Raw genomic sequence first — 21,640 nt, forward strand, 5'->3', positions numbered from 1 at the left:
ATAACGGAGTATTAACTTAAGAGTATATGGTAATGCATTGACCTGATTGATTTTTGATGTTTTTTGTGACCGTACAACGGCTGTACATGAACAACATCCAAGTACCACAACAGGGAATCCGATCATAACTGCAAGGCAACATATCTCATAAACACTTGACTGTAAGACAATGAAATCTGTATCTTTATTCCCATAAGATAGATGGGTTTTTATCCAGCGCTTATTTTTAATTTGCTTTTTTTAAAGTAACATGGGATTATTATATTTACTTACACATTTTACAGAAAATATTCACGACAGTTTCATATAAAATGAGTTAAAACAGTTTTATGAGTCCACTCACTTGTTGGACAGGTGACAGTTTGTGTTGTGTAAGGGGCGATAGATGGATGTAAATGCAGGAAGAGTTTTATTGAAAACACGCTCGCAAACAGATCCAAAATGGAGGCAAAGGCCGAGTGGAAAACCAGGCAGTGGTGGAGTGAGACACAGACAGGATATCAGAGAGATACAATACTCACAGTCCAAAAACACTAACAGGGTCAAAACCAGAAAAGCGACACAAAATACGAGGCTTTCACAAAGTTACTCAGAGTCCTTATATAAATGTCTGCGCTGTGATTGAGCTCTAATCAGGAACAGGTGCATGACGATTAGTCCTAATGGTGCTGTGTGTGGCTGTGAGGGATGAAACCAGATGACTGTTTGGCATATTGAGTGTGATATTGGATGGTAACTCTACAGTAGTGATGTAAAGTGAAAGTGCTGGTTCACTGCTGTCCCCCAGGCACCCAGCAGAGTCACACCATAATAAATGTGCTGGTGGTGTTCCTGGTACATGGCATACGGCGTCAAAGAAAGGAATAAATATGTATCTTAACTGTGATGTGTCTCTCGTTATTGGTCTCACTGTCACAAGACAATGCAGTGATTTATTGAGGTGAAAAACACGACACGACACAATTCGATGGTTCATTCATGGTGCTGTAATATTATTATTCTATTCAGGGGGATTTTGTGTTCTTGGAAATATTTTGCTCATAAACTCATCAGGAGCTCCACTTTCAGGCGCTGACTATGTCCACTACATGAGGAAGCGCGTGAGGTCGGTTTCAGACGCACTCCAGGACAGGAGGCGTGGTTAGTGAGAATACGGGTGAGTGAAGAGAGCTGGATGATGGGGAGTTTTTGAGGACCTGGAGCCCCGGATTGCTGACGCGGATAGAGAGAGGGGCTGCGTGAGAAGATGTCGCTCGGGGTTTTGGTTTTCTCTCTGTTTCTGATGTTTCCGCGGACAGGAAGTTATTTCTCGGAGGAGAATTACGCGGAGGAGTCGGAGATGCAGCCGCCCACCGTGGTGATGGCCATCATCGCCCGCAACGCAGCGCACTCTCTGCCTTACTACCTCGGAGCTCTGGAGAGACTCAACTACCCCAAAGAGCGCATCTCCATCTGGTAGGGCTCCAGGTTTCAGAACTTTGGGTTTCAGGGCTCTGGGTTTAAGAACTTTGGGTTTTGGGGCTCTGGGCTTCAGAACTTTTGGGTTTGGGGGCTCTGGGTTTCAGAACTTTGGCTTCGGGGATCTGGGTTTCAGAACTTTGGGTTTTGGGGATCTGGGCTTCAGAACTCTGGGTTTCGGGGCTCTGAGTTTCAGAACTTTGGGTTTCAGGGCTCTGGGCTTCAGAACTTTGGGTTTGGGGGCTCTGGGCTTCAGAACTTTGGGTTTTGGGGCTCTGGGCCTCAGAACTTTGGGTTTCGGGGATCTGGGTTTAAGAACTTTGGGTTTCGGGGATCTGGGATTCAGAACTTTTGGGTTTTGGGGCTCTGGGTTTAAGAACTTTTGGGTTTTGGGGCTCTGGGTTTAAGAACTTTTGGGTTTGGGGCCTCTGGGTTTCAGAACTTTGGGGATCTGGGTTTCAGAACTTTGAATTTTGGGGGTTTGGATTTCAGAACTTTGGGGGATCTGGGTTTAAGAACTTGGGTTTTGGGCATCTGGGTTTAAGAACTTTGGGTTTTGGGGCTTTGGGCTTCAGAACTTTTGGGTTTTGGGGCTCTGGGCTTCAGAACTTTGGCTTCGGGGATCTGGGTTTCAGAACTTTGAGCCTCAGTGATCTGGGTTTCAGAACTTTGAGTTTTGGGGGTCTGGATTTCAGAATTTTGGGCTTTGGGACTTTGGGTTTCAGAACTTTGGTCTTTGGGACAATGGTTTTCAGAACTTTTGGGTTTTGGGGCTCTGGGCTTCAAAGCTCTGGGTTTCAGAACTCTGGGTTTTTGGGACTCTGGGCTTCAGAGCTTTGGTTTTGGGGCTCTGGGCTTTGGGGCTCCAGGTTTTGGGGCTCCGAGTTTGCTCTCTGTGGAATGGCTCATATTCTGATTCCTTATGCACCAGAATCTAAGTGTCCTTGCATGAGCTTCTCATTAATTCCCACCTCATCTGCGGGTTTAATCAGAGGCACATGATGTGACAAAAAAAACCCAAAAACCTCATGTTGTGATACGTGATGCATTATCACGATACATGCACTTTTCCTTGTTGCTGAGATGGTGTTATTTAGGGCAGTGATCCTTAAAGTACAGTTATGTATAATAAATTATTTTTAAGGTAAATTCTCTGTCTAAATACCAAAGCTGCTACTCCTCCAGCGACACGCTCAGTGTCCAGTTTGGTGCCGTTATTTCTGAGTGGATCACAGTCTCCTGGATATGAAGGCTACGCTGCAGGCTGCACTAATGTTTTTCCTTTATTACCCACCAGGGCGGCGACAGACCACAACATTGATAACACCACTGCGGTGCTGAGGGAGTGGCTCACCGTCATGCAGCAGCACTATCACTACATCGAGTGGCGGCCCATGGACAAGCCCACGTAAGGCTTCCTCAGTTTTAGTTTCTTAAACGCAGGAAATAAAATAATATTCTTTAGTATATGAAGGTGGAGTAGGTTCTAATAAAAACGGGGGTCTGGACAGTGTGGTGAAAATAGACAAAACCCTGGATATTACTCAGAAACAAGGCCAAAAATATGAAATAGACCACGCCTCCTTCACGGAGACTGACCCAGAGGCCACGCCTCCTTCACTTAGAGTGAGTCACACAGAAGCCACACCTCCTTCTCGGAGACAGACACTGAGGGAGTGAGAGAGAGCATACCTGTGAGAGGAATAAAGAGTGATGTACAAATATATAAGACAAGTTTACTCTTCACTGTGTGTATTTTTGCTCGTTATTGCTGTTTGATCTCGGTGTAACTGAGCAGTAAATATTCACACTGATTAATTATCAGCTGTGTAAAGATTTAATGTTATTAATCACTATTCACAGGGTATCTTCAGCTGAGAGTTCAGGTATTAGTGGACTGAAATATGAAAGTCCAGTTTAAAACTCGGGCGTGTCTGAGTGGGTGTTGATGGAGGTGTCGTACCCCAGCTGCCCCGGGGGGCACATGTTCACGCCCTCTGTTCTCTGAGTTCAGGAATGAGTGGACATGCTTTAACCTGCCGGAGTGTGTGTTCAGCTCAAGCTTTGTGAAAGTGTCCATTGTTAAATGCTGTACAAATAAAATTTAATTTCATTGTAAAACATTAACTTGGTTGGAGTTGTAGCTCAGAGTGTATCCTCAGCTCTGTGCTGCTGACTGAGTCACTGTTTCACACAGTTTTCATCCTGAAGAGTAAAAGCCTGTTTCCTTCTCGAACTTCATCCTGGAACTCGATCTCTCTGTTATCTCTAGCGCTTATCCGTGAGATTTTCATCATCGGGGAATTTCTATATTTAAAAAAAAAATCTCAATTAGAATTACAAAAAAATCCTTTTTGAGATTTGGAGTAAAATTATGGAATAATATCCCCAGTGATCTGTAAATTAAGTAAGAAATTGTTTAAGTTAAAGTTCCGTAAAAGACTTTTTTTTTTTATGAACAGAAGATCGCTATATTGACATCCTCTCAGTTAAATTATAAATTATAAACAATTCAGACCTTTGACTTCTTAAAATATATATAATACACTTATTTATAATTATTTCTTTTCCTTTTTCAATTTCTTTCAAGTTCATTCTTTCCATTACTTATATTATTTCTTTCATTGATTGTATTTTTTTTTTCTTTATGATGGTGTTAACTTGTAATTATTTTGTTATAATAAACTGGAACTTGAACTCAGTACAGTTACTGATACGGAACCAGAACTATCTGAACCCTCACCTCTCTGTTTCCCGTCACAGAACTGTATCTGTGGGAGGAGTTTATAAAAATACAAAAACAAAACAAAAGTCATATTAAAAATACAAATTAGTATTTGTAAAAAATACATTTATTATTTTTCTTTCTTTATAAATGTATTGTTGTCCACAACATTACTAACAACAACTCTAACAATATTAACTAACTGTTACATACAGGAAAATGAATACATTTTATTTAATATGCTTAATTTATTTAATATTTAATTTATTCATTGCGTGTTTTATTGTTAATACCCGAAGTTGGTGTAATAAATTGAGTGTTTTAATAAAATAACACGACGCCGTCACTGAACCATCAGACACATGATTTAGTAAAATAGTGGAACAATAACAGTAATTATTACACAGCTCTTGAATACTTTATTCTGATTGGTCAGTTACAGCATTCTGTTATTTCTGATTGAAGACGCCTTGTCTGTACATTATTGAATGAATCAGTGTGAAATGTAGAATCGGGTGTTGATGGCTACCTCACCTCTGGCTGGGTCTTGTGGTTGAATGTCTCTCATCTCATTATCTGTAGCTGCTTTATCCTGTTCTACAGGATCGCAGGCGAGCTGGATCCTATCCCAGCTGACTACGGGCGAAAGGCGGGGTACACCCTGGACAAGTCGCCAGGTCATCACAGGGGTGACACATAGACACAGACAACCATTCACACTCACATTCACACCTACGCTCAATTTAGAGTCACCAGTTAACCTAACCTGCATGTCTTTGGACTGTGGGGGAAACCGGAGCACCCGGAGGAAACCCACGCGGACACGGGGAGAACATGCAAACTCCATACAGAAAGGCCCTTGCTGGCCCCGGGGCTCGAACCCAGACCTTCTTGCTGTGAGGCGACAGCGCTAACCACTACACCACCGTGCCACTCCGTGGTTGAATGGTATTTGTGCTTATTTATTTATGTGTATTGTATGTGTGTTTGTATGTTTTTAAGGCTGCTGAAACAATGGAATTTCCCTCTGGGATGAGTAAAGTTTATCTATCCATCCATCCATCCATCCATCTATCTATACATACATACATACATACATACATACATACTGCAGTACAAGCTGAATAAAGTGCTCCTGCTTAATTACTGTGATTATTAGCTCATCTGGCCGACAGGTAATGAGTTTATCCCATCATGTGTTGTCTGTTGTCCATCCGGCGTCATCCACATTTCACACAAATCGTTTCTTCTCCCTCGATTCTTCGCCGATTTTGATTCTTCCTGCCATGAAGGTCGGCGTACCTAGGGTGCATATAACTTGTACCCAGATTTGCTTCATTACAATTATTAATGAAGTTATGGATTAATTAAGCCTTGATGACCAGTTCAACAAAAATCGCTTCTTCTCGGTCAATTCCTCACTGATTTGGGTGCTTTCTGGTAAATAGGTCGGTATTCCTAGGGTGGATATCGCTTCTATGTATAGCTTGTATATAGTGTATATAGCTCGCAACATTTATTGCACAACATGGCCCACTTTAGATCGTTCCTTCTGGATTAGGCGGGGCCGGAGTGAGCTACGTCATCATTGACGGTCTCATTATATATTTATTGGTAAATAATTACACCATCTTGTGTGTGTTTTTCATTTCTTCAGCTGCTGTGTATGAAGTGGACGGTTGTGTATTTCTGGGTGTTTTTTTTCTCTCCCTGTGCAGGTCTTACGCAGGTGAAATGGGGCCTAAACACTGGAGTAACGGCCGCTACGAACACATCATGAGGCTCAAACAGGCAGTGCTGAATTTCGCCAAGAAACGCTGGGCTGATTATATCCTGGTGGGGTCATACACTCTCTCACTCAATCTCTCTCTCTCTCTCTCTCTCTCTCTCTCTCTCTCTCTTTAATGTTCTGTGGTCTGTAGTTTGCAGATACAGATAACATCCTGACCAACCCGGACACGCTGAACCTCCTCATGGCTGAGAATAAATCTGTAATCGCACCCATGCTGGATTCTCAGTCGGCCTACTCCAACTACTGGTGTGGCATCACGCCTCAGGTAAAACACTTCAGGGAAATACAGTGTGTTCAACACCATTCCAGCACAGCCGTGTTCGAATCCTGGACTCTGATTGGTCAGAAGAGAAGGTGTTGATTTAATCCTCTCTGTCAGAGCTGCTGTCACTAGTGCAGGTTTATATTAGTCCTTTCATTCTAATACGTTATGGTTTCTATAGTAACAGCTCGTTTACAGGGGCGTGTCCAGCGGATGATAATATAGTTGATATGGTGAAGTTTTCTGTAAAGAGAATAAATGTTTGTGTAACGTTTCTGGAAGGAGTCTCCAGTGTCAGCGCTGTGTATCAGTCAGAGGTGAAACTAAGTTTTACGACATCTTCGTGACAAGCTGAAAGTTTTTTTTTTATTTTATTGAGGGAGAATAAAGAGAGTTTGGTGAGGGACTGGACGTTTATAGCTGCTATAATGTAAGCAACAACAGGAACTCACTCATTTTGCAAACATTAGATGTAACTGTAAATAGACAGTGTGATGCATCATCGTTTAAATAACAACATTCTTACAATATTATTTTTTAATTTCATCATATATTTGGTCAACAGTGCTGTGTGTTCGGTATCTCACCTTCTTGTAAAAAAAAAAAAAAAGATCTCTCCAGTCAGATGCTGGATGTAAAACTCGCCCACTTTAATGTCTGTATTTGATTGACGTCTGTTGTTTGATATGTTCTGGTTGTATTTTAGGGTTACTATCGCCGCACAGCCGAGTACTTCCCGACCAGGAACCGGTACCGGAAAGGCTGTTACCCTGTTCCCATGGTCCACTCCACCATGCTACTGGACCTGCGCAAGGAGGCCACCAAGAACCTGGCCTTCTACCCACCGCACGCCGATTACTCCTGGCCCTATGATGACATCATCGTCTTTGCTTTCTCCTGCAGAGTTTCAGGTACAAAAATCCCTCGTGAATAGGCACTACTGTAGTTTACACCATGATACATTTATCAACACGGAACCCTGGTAACTCGTAACATGATGCTACCATCACCGTGCTTCACAGGATAGAGTAGCATTCTCAGGATAATGAGTGGTGTTGAGTTTCTGACAAACGTAGCACTTTGTGTTGAAGTTATGTTTTTAAAAAATCATTTTATAATGAGTTTTAACATTTAATACATTTTATTTACAACATTAAATGTTTGCTTATAGTGATTTTTTTATTTTTTATTCAGGGATCCCAGACGTCCACTATTTAGCGGAATTCCGCTATTTTTCTAGCCAAAGTGGTGGTGTTTTTTTTTTTTTTTTTAAATCTATTGTATATCCGTTAAAAATATGTTTAAGTAAAATGACCAGCAGAATACGTTCTGATTTGGTTTGCTTGTTTAGGGATGTTTTTGTCAGCTTCATTTGTTCTCGTTGACATTCGGGAACACTCGGAAGTTAAATTGATGTAAATACCGCGAGACTGTATGCGATAGAACAAGAAAACAATATGGCTGCGCCCATTTGCTAGAAAATGTGTTTTAACTCCGTTCGTGCTTTTGTTTCTAATGCATTGAACTTAATTCAATATGTCGTGGAAAAAAGATATCGTCCATAAAAGAGATAGCGGAACAGTGGCCAGGTTAGAAGAAGTATATTCTTCAAAGCTACATTTTCATCTAATTTTTATAAATTTTTTTTTTTTTTTTGCTACTTGTGTCATTGATTACAAAATATGGCATCAAATAGATACACATTATTGTTAAATTCTGTTGCTTTTCTATGTTAAATCTATGTAAAAAATTTGTTCTATAGCATCTTTAAATGTTAAAATCTCAACAGCTTCAGGGGGCTTGCAGCCCTCTTGACCCCTGCTGATAGTTTCTTACATTCCTCTATTTTTTTCAATTACTGCTGGGATCCCTGTTTATTATTATTTGTTTTATACACACAAACATGCACACTGTTGTGCATTGTTTACGATTCAGGAATAAAAAAGGAGCCTTTTTGGTCATCCTTCAAATTTTGTTGAAATTATTTTGAGAATTGAACTGAATCATGAAGCCAGTATTGTGAATCAAATCGAATCGTGACCAGAGTGTATCATCACACCCCGACTACTTTACATGACCTACAAAAGAAGTTCTAGTTCTGAAAATGTTAAAAAGATCAAAGGGGGTAAATACTTATGCATGGTGCTGTACGTGTTGAAATGTGCATTGTTTTGATGCTGCAGTGTGTGTAATATTTTTGGTTATGTGGCACGACTGGAACTGAACCCTGTGTGGTTTGTGTTTTTGATGCAGAGGTTCAGATGTACGTGTGTAATAAAGAGCGTTACGGATACCTGAACATTCCGGCGAAGCCGCATCAGAGCGTGGAGGACGACCGCATTAACTTCGTCCATCTCTGCCTCGAGGCTCTGAGTGAGGGGGATTTAACTGTCGAGGGTTTTTATTTTTGGTGTGCTGTGATGGGTTAGATTAGAATGTACAACAGTGCTGATTGGTCAGAAGGCAGAGTTTGGAGGACTTCAGTGTTCATCATCATCATCATCATTATATAGCAGTGGTGCACACAGGGCCGTAAGTCCATCATCACAGGGTTCGTGTCTTTTTAGGGGTTTTTTTTTTAAAGATCATGATGGAGGGGGTGATTATTCTGAGGAAAAAAATCAATTTGTGAGAATACAGGTGCATGTTTATGAGGGGGGAAAAAACCTTTGATATTCTCTGAGATTATGGTCATAAATTTACTAGAAAAAAAAACAGAAAAATCATGTGGTTTTTTTTTTTGGTCTAGGAACCAGTTTGCATCACTTTGCAGGTCAGATCAACATCACACCACATTTTTTGTATCATATGTATTTATTCATTATTAAAATAACATTGCATAAAAAAGATACAGTAATAATAATAATAATAATAATAATTGGATAACACAAAGCGCAAGCACTTATTTCCGTTGTGGTCCAAAAGGAGTTACATGATCAACATGGATGCAAAAAAAGATATCAGAAGCCACGTCTGAGCCGAGAGTTACAGGAAACGCAGTCTTTATTCTTCGATAACACAATATAAAACAATAAAGCGCTTAATGATTTTCAGCTACATTTCCCAGAAGGCACTGCAGTCAGGAAGTATGTGATTGTTGTCTCAGAGAATATACAGGAAAAAAATTACAAGAATTTAATTCTTAACTTTGAGTTTCTTTCTTGGAGTATTATATTATCCTCTCCCACTGATCTGTTTTTTGTTTTTTTTTTACCAACAGTGGCTCTAACACACCGTCATCATATCGTATCTGAGCAAAGATGAACAAAATTATTTGAAAGCCAGTATGAAAGTGCAGGTTTACACGGAGGAAATTAGGATTGTTAAACATTTGAGGGGTGTAGCTCCATTACTCCTAACCTCATACTGGTGTTTATTGACTGGACTAAATGTCACCTGGGCGGCACGGTGGTGTAGTGGTTAGCGCTGTCGCCTCACAGCAAGAAGGTCCGGGTTCGAGCCCCGTGGCCGGCGAGGGCCTTTCTGTGCGGAGTTTGCATGTTCTCCCCGTGTCCGCGTGGGTTTCCTCCGGGTGCTCCGGTTTCCCCCACAGTCCAAAGACATGCAGGTTAGGTTAACTGGTGACTCTAAATTGAGCGTAGGTGTGAATGTGAGTGTGAATGGTTGTCTGTGTCTATGTGTCAGCCCTGTGATGACCTGGCGACTTGTCCAGGGTGTACCCCGCCTTTCACCCGTAGTCAGCTGGGATAGGCTCCAGCTTGCCTGCGACCCTGTAGAACAGGATAAAGCGTCTACAGATAATGAGATGAGATGAGAAATATCACCTGTCTGAATATTTGTATTGAGAAAAATGGTGGACCTTCTACATTGAGCAAGTTGTGTGGGTTATTTTTATTTTTTTTTCTTCCGTGATGATGGACTTCTGGACCTTACAGGCTCAAATATAATACTCAAAGTGAAAACCAAATAAAAATAGAATTACAAAAAGAACAAGGTAAAAATAACATTTCCTCGTTCTGTATTGGTCTTCTGTGCAGTCGATGGACCCCCCATGTATTTGTCCCGTTATGTTCACGTTCCTCCCAAGCAGACGGACCTGATGGGCTTTGATGAGGTGAGTAAACATCAAACCTGCAGCTGCTTCCTGTTTGCCCTGTGTGTATAAACACTCAGCACACGGCATCATGTTCGTCTGAAACCTCCAGAGAGATCCAGTCATGTTTGTTTGAGAATTAAAGAACTAAATTTGTAAGAATGGTGAATCTCGTGTGTGTGTGTGTGTTCAGGTTTACCTGATAAACCTGCGCAGGCGGCCTGACCGCAGAGACAGGATGCTGTGGTCTCTCTATGAGCTGGAGATCAACGCTAAAGTGGTGGATGCTGTGGACGGAGCGTCAGTTCGACACTTTCACCTTTTAAATACTGAGTGACTGAGTGGTGCAGGGTTACTGTCACCACCCTGGGGTTGATTATTTTCCTGTAACCAGTGTTGTAGTCGAGTCACTAAACCTCAAGTCCGAGTCCAGTCTCAAGTCCCCAGTGTTCAAGTCCGAGCCATTTAAAAAAAAAAAACGACGAGTCCACTACTGATCAGAGTTGAATCCGAGAACAAGATTCCAACCGCACCATGTGACGGTGTCTGTTTGTTTCAGCGCCATTAACATTAGTTTGTTCCTGAACATGGCGTATGAACAGGTGAATGTGCTTCTCTTTATCAGGGAGTGTGAAGTATTCTGTCAGAGACGGTTGGGAGACGGATGGAAGTGCAGAAGGTGTGTTTATTAATACAAGTGAAGACGGTAAACAATCTAGAACAGCAGGCAAAATCGTAAAACAGTGAAACAGATGATAGGTCGAGCGAGACACAAACAGGCTGTCGTAGACTCGATAGAATCAAAGATGAGAAACAGGAAATCAGGGATCAGGAAACCAAACAAGGAAATAAGGCTCGGTAATGTTTCAGCAACACAACTCAATACTTCGCAAAGTAAGTGTGTTTGTGCAGGTGCAAGTCGTTTATGGTCACAAGTCCTTAAAATTATGGCACGAGTTGGACTTGAGTACTACAAGCCTGACTGTAACAGCACATCAACAAGTGTGTTATTCCTTTCATATTACTGCGAGTTGGCAAAAACCTGCACTATTGACAGAGCTGCTGTTATAGAAAATTAATCAACACCATGTGACCAATCAGAAATTCAACAGTGCTGTGGTGTAAAGGTATTAATGTGTGTGTGTGTAGAGCTCTGAACAGCAGTGATATTAAGATCCTGGGCGTGGACCTTCTGCCTGGGTATTATGACCCATTCTCTGGCCGCACGCTCACAAAAGGGGAGGTGGGATGTTTCCTCAGCCACTACTACATCTGGAAGGAGGTGAGAAACTCCTCTACACACACACACACACACACACACACACACACACACACACACACACACACACACACACCTTTAAATGGTAACATGTAAAAGTCATTTAAGTTTGTTTGAACAGTGAATCATATACTCGCCTCCTCATTTAATGAACATCATGTTTTCATACTTGCCTGAGTGTAAGCGTACTTGCATACTATTCAGAATAAGATTCATACAGCATTGTAGTCACGTCCACACAGATTGAGGCAAGTGTCAAATCTTATATTCCAGCACAGCTGCGTACTGTTCAACTGTTCATACAGTGTATGATGTTAGCATACTTAATTTACACCACCATACTTATCTTACAACATTCTTGCATACGGTTTACACAGTTTGTGATTTCTGTTTGCAATTGTATGGCACTTACTAGTATAGTATAGTATACTTGCATTTTAATATACTGGCACACATGCATACTAACATACTTACATTATAACATTCTTGCATACTTGTGTACTGTTTACACAGTGTATGGTTTCTACCTGTAATTGCAATTCTTGCGTAGTTGCATACTTTTCACATAGTGCGGTGTCTGCCTGAAATTATATGGAATTTAATTATATTTGCATATATACTTGCATTCTGTTCATGTATATTTAAAACGTACTAATGCTAATAAGACATACTTGCGTACTATTCACACAGTATGTGATTTCAGTATGCAGTTTTATGGTGCTTATTTATACCAGCCTACTTGCATTTTAACATTCTTGCATACTTGTATACTTGCAGTGTGTGAAGCCTGCCAACAATTTTACTGTACTGATTTATACTTGCATACTTAAAACATTCTAGTATACTCTGATTTTAGTATACTTGCACGCTGTTCATGTGATTTCTACATGCAGTTTTAAGCATGGTGCTCATTTATTCTAGCATATTTGAATTATACTTGCATTGTAACATACCACTATGCTTGCATTTTAACCTTCTTGTGTACTTGCATACTTTTTCATGTAGTGTGATTTCTGCCTGCAATTTTTACAGCGCTTTATACTTGTATACTAACATTATTGTGTACTTGTATACTGTTTAGACCGTGTGATTTCTGTATACAGATTCGCTAAGCTAATAGGTGGTGATAAGTTTGTGTGTTTGTGTGTGTGTGTGTGTCTCAGATGGTGGACATGCAGCTGGACACAGCTCTGATCTTTGAGGACGATGTTCGGTTTGAGGGCAACTTCAAACGGCGCCTGATGAGGATGATGGACGAGGTGGAGCAAGCCGAGCTCGACTGGGACATCATGTTAGTGACACCTGTCTGTCCGCATGTTGCCATGGAAACTTCTCATTTTAAAAAAAAATCAATATGCAAGAAATGTTTGTCAGAATTTTTACAGAAGAATGTTTTTGAAGCTTGAGCACACCATAATGTGTGATGTGTTGGAATACATGATCACATGACATCATACATGCTTGCGTGTGATTGGCTGGGATTCTTTGATGTCATGTCTCACTATATATGGCTTATATACACACCATAGTAGTTGAAGGACATTAGTTGATGCTAGTACTCAAGTTGTGTGTTCTTTTGGCTTTTACATAAAAATCATGGATGGAAAAGGTGTGTGTGTGTGTGTGTGTGTGTGTGTGTGTGTGTGTGTGTGTGTGTGTGTGTTTCAGATACCTGGGCAGGAAGCAGGTGAACCCAGGTGAGGAGGACCCTGTGGAAACCGTGAAGAACCTGGTGGTTGCTGGTTATTCGTACTGGACGCTGTCCTACGCCATCTCACTGCAGGGAGCTCAGAAGCTGATCAACGCTGAGCCGATCTCCAAAATGCTTCCTGTAGATGAGTTCCTGCCCATCATGTACGACAAACATCCTAAGTGAGTATGACCAGAGCACTGTACCAGAAGATGGGGTGGTGTGATGAAGTGAAGTTAGTGTTATCACCTTGAAGCGGATTATTTTCCTCATTCACAGGGGCTTGTACCGTGGACACGCCACATAAATGTGTGTAATCCTTGGTGCAATGTAGTTTTTGTAAGGAGGAACATGTTCATGTAACACTTATAACCCAGACCCATATAAGTGGCAGAGGATGGATGGATGGATACTGTTATAGGAAAATGGTGATCTTCGGGGTGGGAAGAGAGCCTCTGCTTCAGCCCCATTGTGGATTATTGTCCTATAACATCATGACTGTTTGTTTTTCCCCATGCTTGTTATTAGTAAAAAACACACTTTTTGATTCCTGTTAAGTTTATTTCGGAGCAGTTCAGGTTCAGGGATGTTTCTATAATGCAGGTTTCTCTGCAGTAAAACTGTCTAATCCAGCATTCTAGTGTCTCTGGAAAAGGCTGGAAAAGTCCATGCTGTTATGATATAATTTGTCATAACCATATGTTTTTAAAATTTTAAATAAACTTATAGTTAGGGATTTTGTATGTTTGGGGGTTTCTGTGTGGTTTTCCCATTTTAAACTCAAAGCTCATGGTCCAGAAATAATACAGAACTCTGGTATGATGTGGTAGCTCTGCCCTGAAACTACTTTCACGTGATAAAATACTGTATATACTTCCACAACGCTGTGTGTGTGTGATCATATCTAATCCTTTATGAGAACCCTTAAGTGGCACTAAAATCTTTTAACTGGGAAGAACTTTAAGGAATTGGAGAAAGGGGCGGAGTCGGACCTGATGCCACGGATGGTTGAGCATTTTATATAAATATATTTGCAGTGATTATCTGGTGTGTGTGTGTGTGTGTGTGTGTAAGTCTTCAATAAACTGAAAGCATGGCAGTGAAAGCATCACTGATTTTATATAAATCTGAGATCTTCACAAAGCAACACGGCTGTGGTCCAGAAACTTCTCCATGCAGTCAAGTGACAAAACAACACTCCTTTAAAAAAAAATTAAGCAAGGACACATTCACCACATTTACTACTAATCTATTTCTGTCTTTTTCTCTTTTTTGTACAGCGAAGACTACAAATCCCACTTCCTGAACCGGAACCTGCAGGCGTTCTCAGCAAGCCCCCTGCTGGTGCAGCCATGTCATTACGCAGGCGATGCTGAGTGGGTGAGCGACACGGAGACGTCCACGCTGTGGGACGATGATAACGTCCCCACAGACTGGAGGGGCTCATACAAGAGTCTGAAGGGCGGAGCGCCACCGGCTGGCATTCAGAACGCCGCCTACAGGGACGAGCTGTGAAATGCAGCGCGGAGTGCGTGAGAGACAGAGAGAGAGAGACTCGGCCTTCCTGGACGTATGTGTAGTGTGAGAGGAGGTAACCATACAGCTCCTAACGGAGAACATTCCTGAACATGGACACCCGGGGACTGAAGAGTGTGACACACAGGAGACCTTTAATAACCTGTGTGTGTGTTTTCTAAGGTACCGTACATACAATGCAGTCTGTAAGGAGTTAACACAATTTTTGTCATTTTAAAGAAGTGAAAACTAAATATAGAACGGCTGGAAAGTTTAAACAGTCAGTCTGGGGGAAAAGGTCTGTAATGTGGGTTTTGGTTCAAAAATGCACTAAGCGGTTCATTTTTATTACTTTATTTTGACTTTACAGTCTCACGCTGGTCTGTTTACTGGTGTATTATCACATCTTTGGTCCTCTTGTTGAGGAGCAACAGATCTGGAAGGCCACATTATCTACAATTAACTCAAGTCCTAAGATTAATTTCATAAATTCAGAGACGTTTTGGGAAAGTGGTTGAAATGTCTTGTATGGCTCACTTCCCATGAACCTCCATGAGCTCAGAAACAAACAAACAAAATCTCTGAAAGTGTCAAAAATTGTCTGATCCAAATCCACAGGCTGCACTGTATGTGGTTGCATTAAGGTTTTTTTTTCTATATATTTTTTAAAGGTACTATGTGCAAGAATTTGGCCACCTGGTGAATTTAGACTGCACATTCACAGCAGATAGGGGGCAGTATATCACCAGAAATTTAGGGTGTCCAGCTGTATCATAAGAAACAAGGCAATGCAGAGCCCTCCGTCCTCCCCTCCCCCCCACAAAAAAAACCCCACACCACAAACACTTACAGGATTCTCACTCGTGACTCTATCGTGCCATGACCCACTACAGGGATCAAACCAGCCGGGTTTTATAGGAGTCATGAGTTCTACAAAATCGTCAACTACTAACTAACAGCAAAATTCAACCAAACTGCTGAAAGTCTGAGAACCGATCAGCAGAACACTGTTCTCATATAACATAATGTTCGCGTGTGGTGTCAGGGTGTGGTTTACATTACAGCTCGATTAGCTCAGTGTTTAGCAAGAAACCAGCCACAGCAGCCTGACAGAGATTTTATAGCTTTAAAACCTGCACAAGGTGCAAACTCCCGCTCCAAAACTGACTTAGTTTACAGCGGAGGGGCGTGCGGGCGGAGGGGCGTGCGGGCGGAGGGGCGTGCGGGCGGAGGGGCGTGTAATCCAGTCTGTAGCCGCTGTTTTGTCCAAATAGCGTTGTTTGGCCTTGTGAGTCCCTTTCTCCTAGTAGAGTCCCTTTTCTTTCTCTTCTCCAAAAATACTACAAACCAACACCAGACATGGTAACCGCAAATCCACGTTTCAATGCCTGGATTCCAGATGTTTCTGCAAGTCGCAGTGATTAGCACATCTGACTATAAGGCCGATGAGCTGTTGCCATGGCATGATGTCCGTCGTCCACAATTCAGTTAAATCGTATCTTCTCCATCAATTCTCCACGGATTTCCATTCCAATTGTTTTGTTTGAAAGAACTCAATCACTTCGCACAAAACTTGGTCATTGTTTTGTCAAATTTTTGCTAACAAACAGCTGATGAGGTCACGTTAGCGAGTTTTTGGACTTTCCACTAGAATTGTATCTCCTCTCTCGTTTCTCATCTGATTCCAGTTCTGATGGATGTTTTGGGTCGAGCTTCCCTCGGGGAACAAAATTTGGTCCTTTGTTGATGTTCCTGTTGTAAACAGTTTGTCGTGGCGGTTGGTCCTCTCTCACATCGTCACATTTCAGTTCTGTTTGATGTTTTTCTCGTCGTGGTTGTTTTGATCCAGGCCAGATGAGCTCCTACACCCTTGACGTTCTGGTTCGTTTCCTTCTTCTCTGTTCCTTAGTTTTCAGCAGTCAGTAAAAAGCTAGCTCAGAGATGAACGTGTGCGAAACTGGATGCTACAGTGACTCACTATTACCTCTTGAGGTACAAAGTGGTATTGCGAGACACATGGAGCGTCCTGTCTCAGGGTTAGCTGGTTAGCATGCTAACTTCAGTAGATATCGAAGCAACATGGTACACAGACGTCTTCACCAAAACTCTTATTTCTTCACACTTTTTTTTTTTTTGGATAATTTTAGTTAATTTTTAAAAAATATTGAAGACTGAAACTCTTACACATCGCCCCTTTAAAGGTCATAGGTAAGGGTCGGAGGTGGAACGTAGAATATCAACTTTATTGTCTAGAAGAACGACCCAAAAAGCAAATTCAATCTTCCTGGTGTCTAATTTGCACCTAAAATTGAATAAAACGGTTAAAATATACTGTTTTGCCCAATTTCTGAAGGTTTGTTTACATCTCACTTATGCACACTTTCACCGCCAAGGGACCGTCGTCGTGACGTCATTTAAGCCAAACAGACCGGGAGCAGCTCTGTGTTTACCTGCGAACCGAGCACACGTGTACGGACTTTGGTCGAGAGAGGTTGCGTAAAATGTCTGAAAGCGATAGTAATTTGAAGTAGGAACTCTCCAAATTGAATATCGAAAGGTGAAACCATATATGTATGAACCTATGGCCGTTGCGAAGCAATCGGTGAATGTGGCTCACTGGTTTGACCGTGTGGCCTCGGAATCGGACAGCGACTCGACCGACTCTGATCGCGGCGACCCCGGACCTCAACAAGACTCGCGCCCAAACGATTTATCCTGGTAGTTATGATAAATTCCTACTTTCGTCGTAATACTAAATAAGAGCCCTTTTGAAGAATAATTAAACCACACGGGCACACACATAATCCCTATAATATAACGTGGATTCGTTTATATTGCTAATATAAAATATTGCTAATAGTAATACGAGCATTATACTATTTATAGCCGACTCTAAGTGAGGAAAAATCCCTTTGTCTCATTTCCACAGTGATTGTACAGGATCCCTCAGGATTCTTGACTCGTCAATTGCAAGCAAAAGTAAAAATGTTTACCTCCAATCTTCTCCTTTTTGCTTGAGCGTTGCTGCTCCGTTTCTTCTTTGACTGCTTGATTTTGTGTTTGAATTTTCTTGGAACAGCATCAGGTTTGAGCTTCTCTGTCCGACACTGACACCTAAACTCTCCAACAGATGGGGATTCTTCAAAAATGAATCATCGTCGAAGTACCCGGCTGCCAACCCTCTCGCTTCACGCGCTCAATCCTCTCGCTCTGCCTCTTCTCCTCTCTCGGTAAAAGCTTCTTCCTGAACCGGTCCCGTTGTTACAGTTCACTGCACAACTATAAGGCATGGGGGGTTTTTCTTTGGAAATTCCTAAACGCATGTCTGCACTCGAGCCGAATGGCAATGTACATAAACGGAAGTGGGCTCAACTCGAGCGGTTTGTTTGTTTCTTAAATGACGTCACGCGCCGAGTGGTCACGAAAATAGCCGAACAGAAATTCGCCGCGATCCGCGCTAACTTATTTTAATTATTACTTATTAACAATACTTCTTGGGACCAGAAGAAAATTACAGAGCGTTTTTAACATATAAAGTTTCAAATGTGCATAAATTGAAAATCTTTGCCTATGACCTTTAAACTTTGCGGCGTCCAATAGACCCCTTTCACATGACGTCACCGCGCCGCGAGATTTTGTTAGGCACCATATTGGAAGACCAAGTACATGCACTCACAATATAAAACAAAGTACGAGCGAGAGTAAAGTGACATGATGGATGATAATTCGGGTTATGTGAGTACATTACCAGCTGCAGAAAGGGCACGGTATGTGGAGAAACTGGCTGTGATTGATGGGTTTGACCCATATGATAAGACTCAGAAAAAATTATGTGAATCCAAGCACACAGTTTAACGCAAAAGTTCGTTTATATCCCGACCTTGTCAGCTGTCAGATTTATGTTAATGGACCCGGTAAGCTGGTAAATAATATTTATTTTTTTTCTTTACCAAATTCTAACACAGAACGAGAGCGCCCGAAAGGGAAAACCGAGCCGAGCCGCCTCACGGCTGTAATGCAAATTGCTTTCCTCCTCGGTATACAAGTGCGCTTCCATGGCAGGGAAAAAGAAACTAGATTTTGCCGCCTATGTAGTGCCCTATTTAAACAAATAGGAGTCATTCAGGATTCAGCCATGTTTTTGCTCCGTGTTTTTACTTGACCAAAGTTATACAGTATTATGAGCTTTAAATTGCATAAATAAAACCATTTGGTGAAACTTTGAAGAAGAGATTGTACTGGTTTAAAGTTTTTACCGAACGTTTTCATGTCGACTCCAATTAATACACTAGTAGAATCGATGACTAGTTTAGTAGGCCAAAACTTTTTTCAATTTTTGACTGTACCAGCCTGAAAAAACTTGCGACAGTCAAATGGAAAAAAAGCAGGCTGGTCATGTTGTACTGGACTAATCTATGACTGAGTATAGTAAGTGATACTAGTACTGATACAATAAAACAGACGACTGTAATCTGGTAGGCAGCACGATTTATATTATTTCTCCGTGTCAGATACATAAGGAGGACCGGACACCAATTCTGCCATCTGTTTGCTACCCAGACATTGTAAACTATTTGTTGTTTACACCCAGTGCCTACACTGCTGATGACTTGAAAGCCTACAAAGGGCTACAGGCTTACAATTACCGTATTGGCTCGAATATAAGACGGTGTTTTTGTTGTAAAAAATAGCTCTTAAAAAGGGGGGTCGTCTTAAATTCGCGGACTAGACAAAATGCCGCCAAAAACGAAAGTGAAAGTGAGGACAGTGAGAGTGAGCAAAGTGAGGCTGAGGATCTCTGTGCTGAGTAGCTGTAATTTAGCAAACTACCCTTTCCATTGTTTCAGTTGTTTATTATTGTAAACCTTAATGTATTGTTTAATGCATTGTTTAAAGCATTTGCACTGTTCTGCAAATTTATTCCATATACCCGTAGGCTATGGGAAGTTAATGCATTGACATTCTGAAGTTTATGAACTTTCAATCTAAACCTGACAAATTTGTTGAATTAATGCAATTTAAATGTTTTAATTTGGCTTGTCTAGTAGCCTGCAGTTTAGCCTCTTTTTTTTTTTTTTTTTTTTTTTTTTTTTTTACTTCTATGAAAGTGTTCACGGAAATGAGACTGAAATGACCTCTATTTAAATGTGAAAAACAAAAGCCTCTAATTTTAAACAGAATTTTGAAATAAATGTGCTTTATATGAATGAACATTTGGTCTTCAAAAAACTTTTTCCCCAAAGATGAACTTGTAAAAGGGGGGGTCGTCTTACATTCAGGGTCGTCTTATATTCGGGCCAATACGGTATGTTGTTAGTGGCTTGGTTCGTGATATTACAGCTGTTATTAAGAATAACCTACATATAGTTATGGCCAAGGTAATCTTGTTGATATTTATCTTTTAATAATATATATTTTCAGTTGAAAAATTAATACTTTTTGTTACTATTAAGGTATCCATAATTTAGGTTAATTTATCCAAATTATACATATGTATTTATGATCTATGCCTACACAACAACTATGCTTTTATTTATATAATAGGAGGGAGAGCAAGCCCCAAACCATCCTAAATTATTATTATTATTATTATTATTATTATTATGATTATTATTATTATTAAATTGTAGAAGTCTGGGAGGCTTGCTCCTCATCCAGTTATCAACTTGAGGCCACTTTAGCATGTTTTAAATCTGAATTTCTTGCGTTTGCTTACCTCAAAGTGTCCGCAGATCATGCACAGACTTATCCATTATATCCACAGGTTTTTGCCAAGTCTCACACAGGTTTCTTTCAAGTCTACTGTTGGGCCAATAAATCATAAATAAAACAGCTCAGATTTGTTTGTTTAAGTCGTTTGCCACTCCACTTTATTCTCGTGGGTTCACATACCGCTGCCGTTATTATCCCCTTATCACGAGTTTGTTGGTCTTCCAAAATGGCGCAGGGTCTGTTTACTTCCGGTTTCGGGTGACGTCAGTGAAAGGGGTCTATTGTTTAGTATTTTCAAGTATTTGTAATGTTTATTACTCATTTTTTATCATTTAAAAAAAGTTTTTTTATTTTAAACTATATAAATAAGATGATTTTAAATGTTTAAGCTACGATGACCAAAGTTTAATTTAGTCGAACAGTAAAACAGTGACTCTGCACGTCTCGTCCTGAAGAAAAGAGACTGAAGCTGTGTGCATGGATATTAACCAGAGGACATTTACTTTTCTTGTATAATTTCCATTTGGTTTAGAGTGTTTCATCGTCATCATCATCATCATCCTCATGATTTCTCTTATTTATTTCCTGAAACTTTTCCTTTGTATCTCTTTCTGTTGAAAAAGTGCAGGTGATGAAAAGCCATCATGTTTAAGATTTTGGTTATTTTTCCTCCACAAGACATTAAATAAAGTGTATAATAACGGAACAGATTATGTTTTGGTTCTGAGTTGTTATTATTGTTATTATTATTGGTGTTTGCTATGGATGAGGTCAGAGCTGCTTCTTTTTCTCCTCCTCCTTTCGGCTGTTCCCGTTAGGTTTCTCCACAGTGGATAATGTCCCTCCATCTCCTCCTGTCCTCTGTATCTTCTTCCACCACACCAACCATCTTCATGTCCTCCTTCACCACATCCATAAATCTCATCTTTGCGCTTCCTCTTTTCCTTCTATCTGCAACTCCATCTCCAGCATTTTTTCCCCAGTAGTCCCTGGATCTCTCTTCCGAACGTCTCCAAACCATCTCAATCTCACCTCTCTCACTTTGTCTCCAAGCCGTCCTACATGTCCTGTCCCTCTAATATTCTCATTTCTAATCCTGTCTTTGTCTCTCTCCCAGTGAACATCTCAGCATCTTCAGCTCTGCTCCATCCAG

The 21,640-nt window shown here is 40.9% G+C and overlaps 1 protein-coding gene across 2 annotated transcripts; it reads left to right on the forward strand.

Moving 5' to 3' along the window:
• The first annotated feature begins 1,166 nt into the window (after positions 1–1,166).
• cercam (cerebral endothelial cell adhesion molecule) lies at positions 1,167–19,855 on the forward strand. 2 transcript variants are annotated; one of them, XM_060908941.1, is made up of 12 exons: positions 1,167–1,455; positions 2,756–2,866; positions 5,902–6,019; positions 6,106–6,240; positions 6,944–7,148; positions 8,491–8,610; positions 10,236–10,312; positions 10,485–10,591; positions 11,441–11,573; positions 12,734–12,861; positions 13,239–13,442; positions 14,541–19,855. In XM_060908941.1, the coding sequence occupies exons 1-12, from the start codon at positions 1,247–1,249 to the stop codon at positions 14,773–14,775; spliced, it is 1,782 nt and encodes a 593-aa protein (XP_060764924.1). In that variant the 5' UTR covers positions 1,167–1,246; the 3' UTR covers positions 14,776–19,855. The 2 variants fall into 2 exon arrangements, with proteins under 2 accessions (XP_060764924.1, XP_060764925.1); XM_060908942.1 differs by lacking the exons at positions 1,167–1,455; positions 2,756–2,866 and adding an exon at positions 4,866–5,131.
• Positions 19,856–21,640: the final 1,785 nt, after the last annotated feature.

The sequence above is a fragment of the Neoarius graeffei genome, chromosome 25 (genome assembly GCF_027579695.1).
Source record: "Neoarius graeffei isolate fNeoGra1 chromosome 25, fNeoGra1.pri, whole genome shotgun sequence".
Lineage (NCBI taxonomy): Eukaryota > Metazoa > Chordata > Actinopteri > Siluriformes > Ariidae > Neoarius > Neoarius graeffei.

Coding starts and splice junctions, on each gene's coding strand:
- cercam (XM_060908941.1), top strand. CDS start 1,247: ATGTCGCTCGGGGTTTTGGTTTTCTCTCTGTTTCTGATGTTTCCGCGG. Junction 2,867..5,901: donor CGGCCCATGGACAAGCCCAC/GTAAGGCTTCCT, acceptor CTCCCTGTGCAG/GTCTTACGCAGGTGAAATGG. Junction 11,574..12,733: donor ACTACTACATCTGGAAGGAG/GTGAGAAACTCC, acceptor TGTGTGTCTCAG/ATGGTGGACATGCAGCTGGA.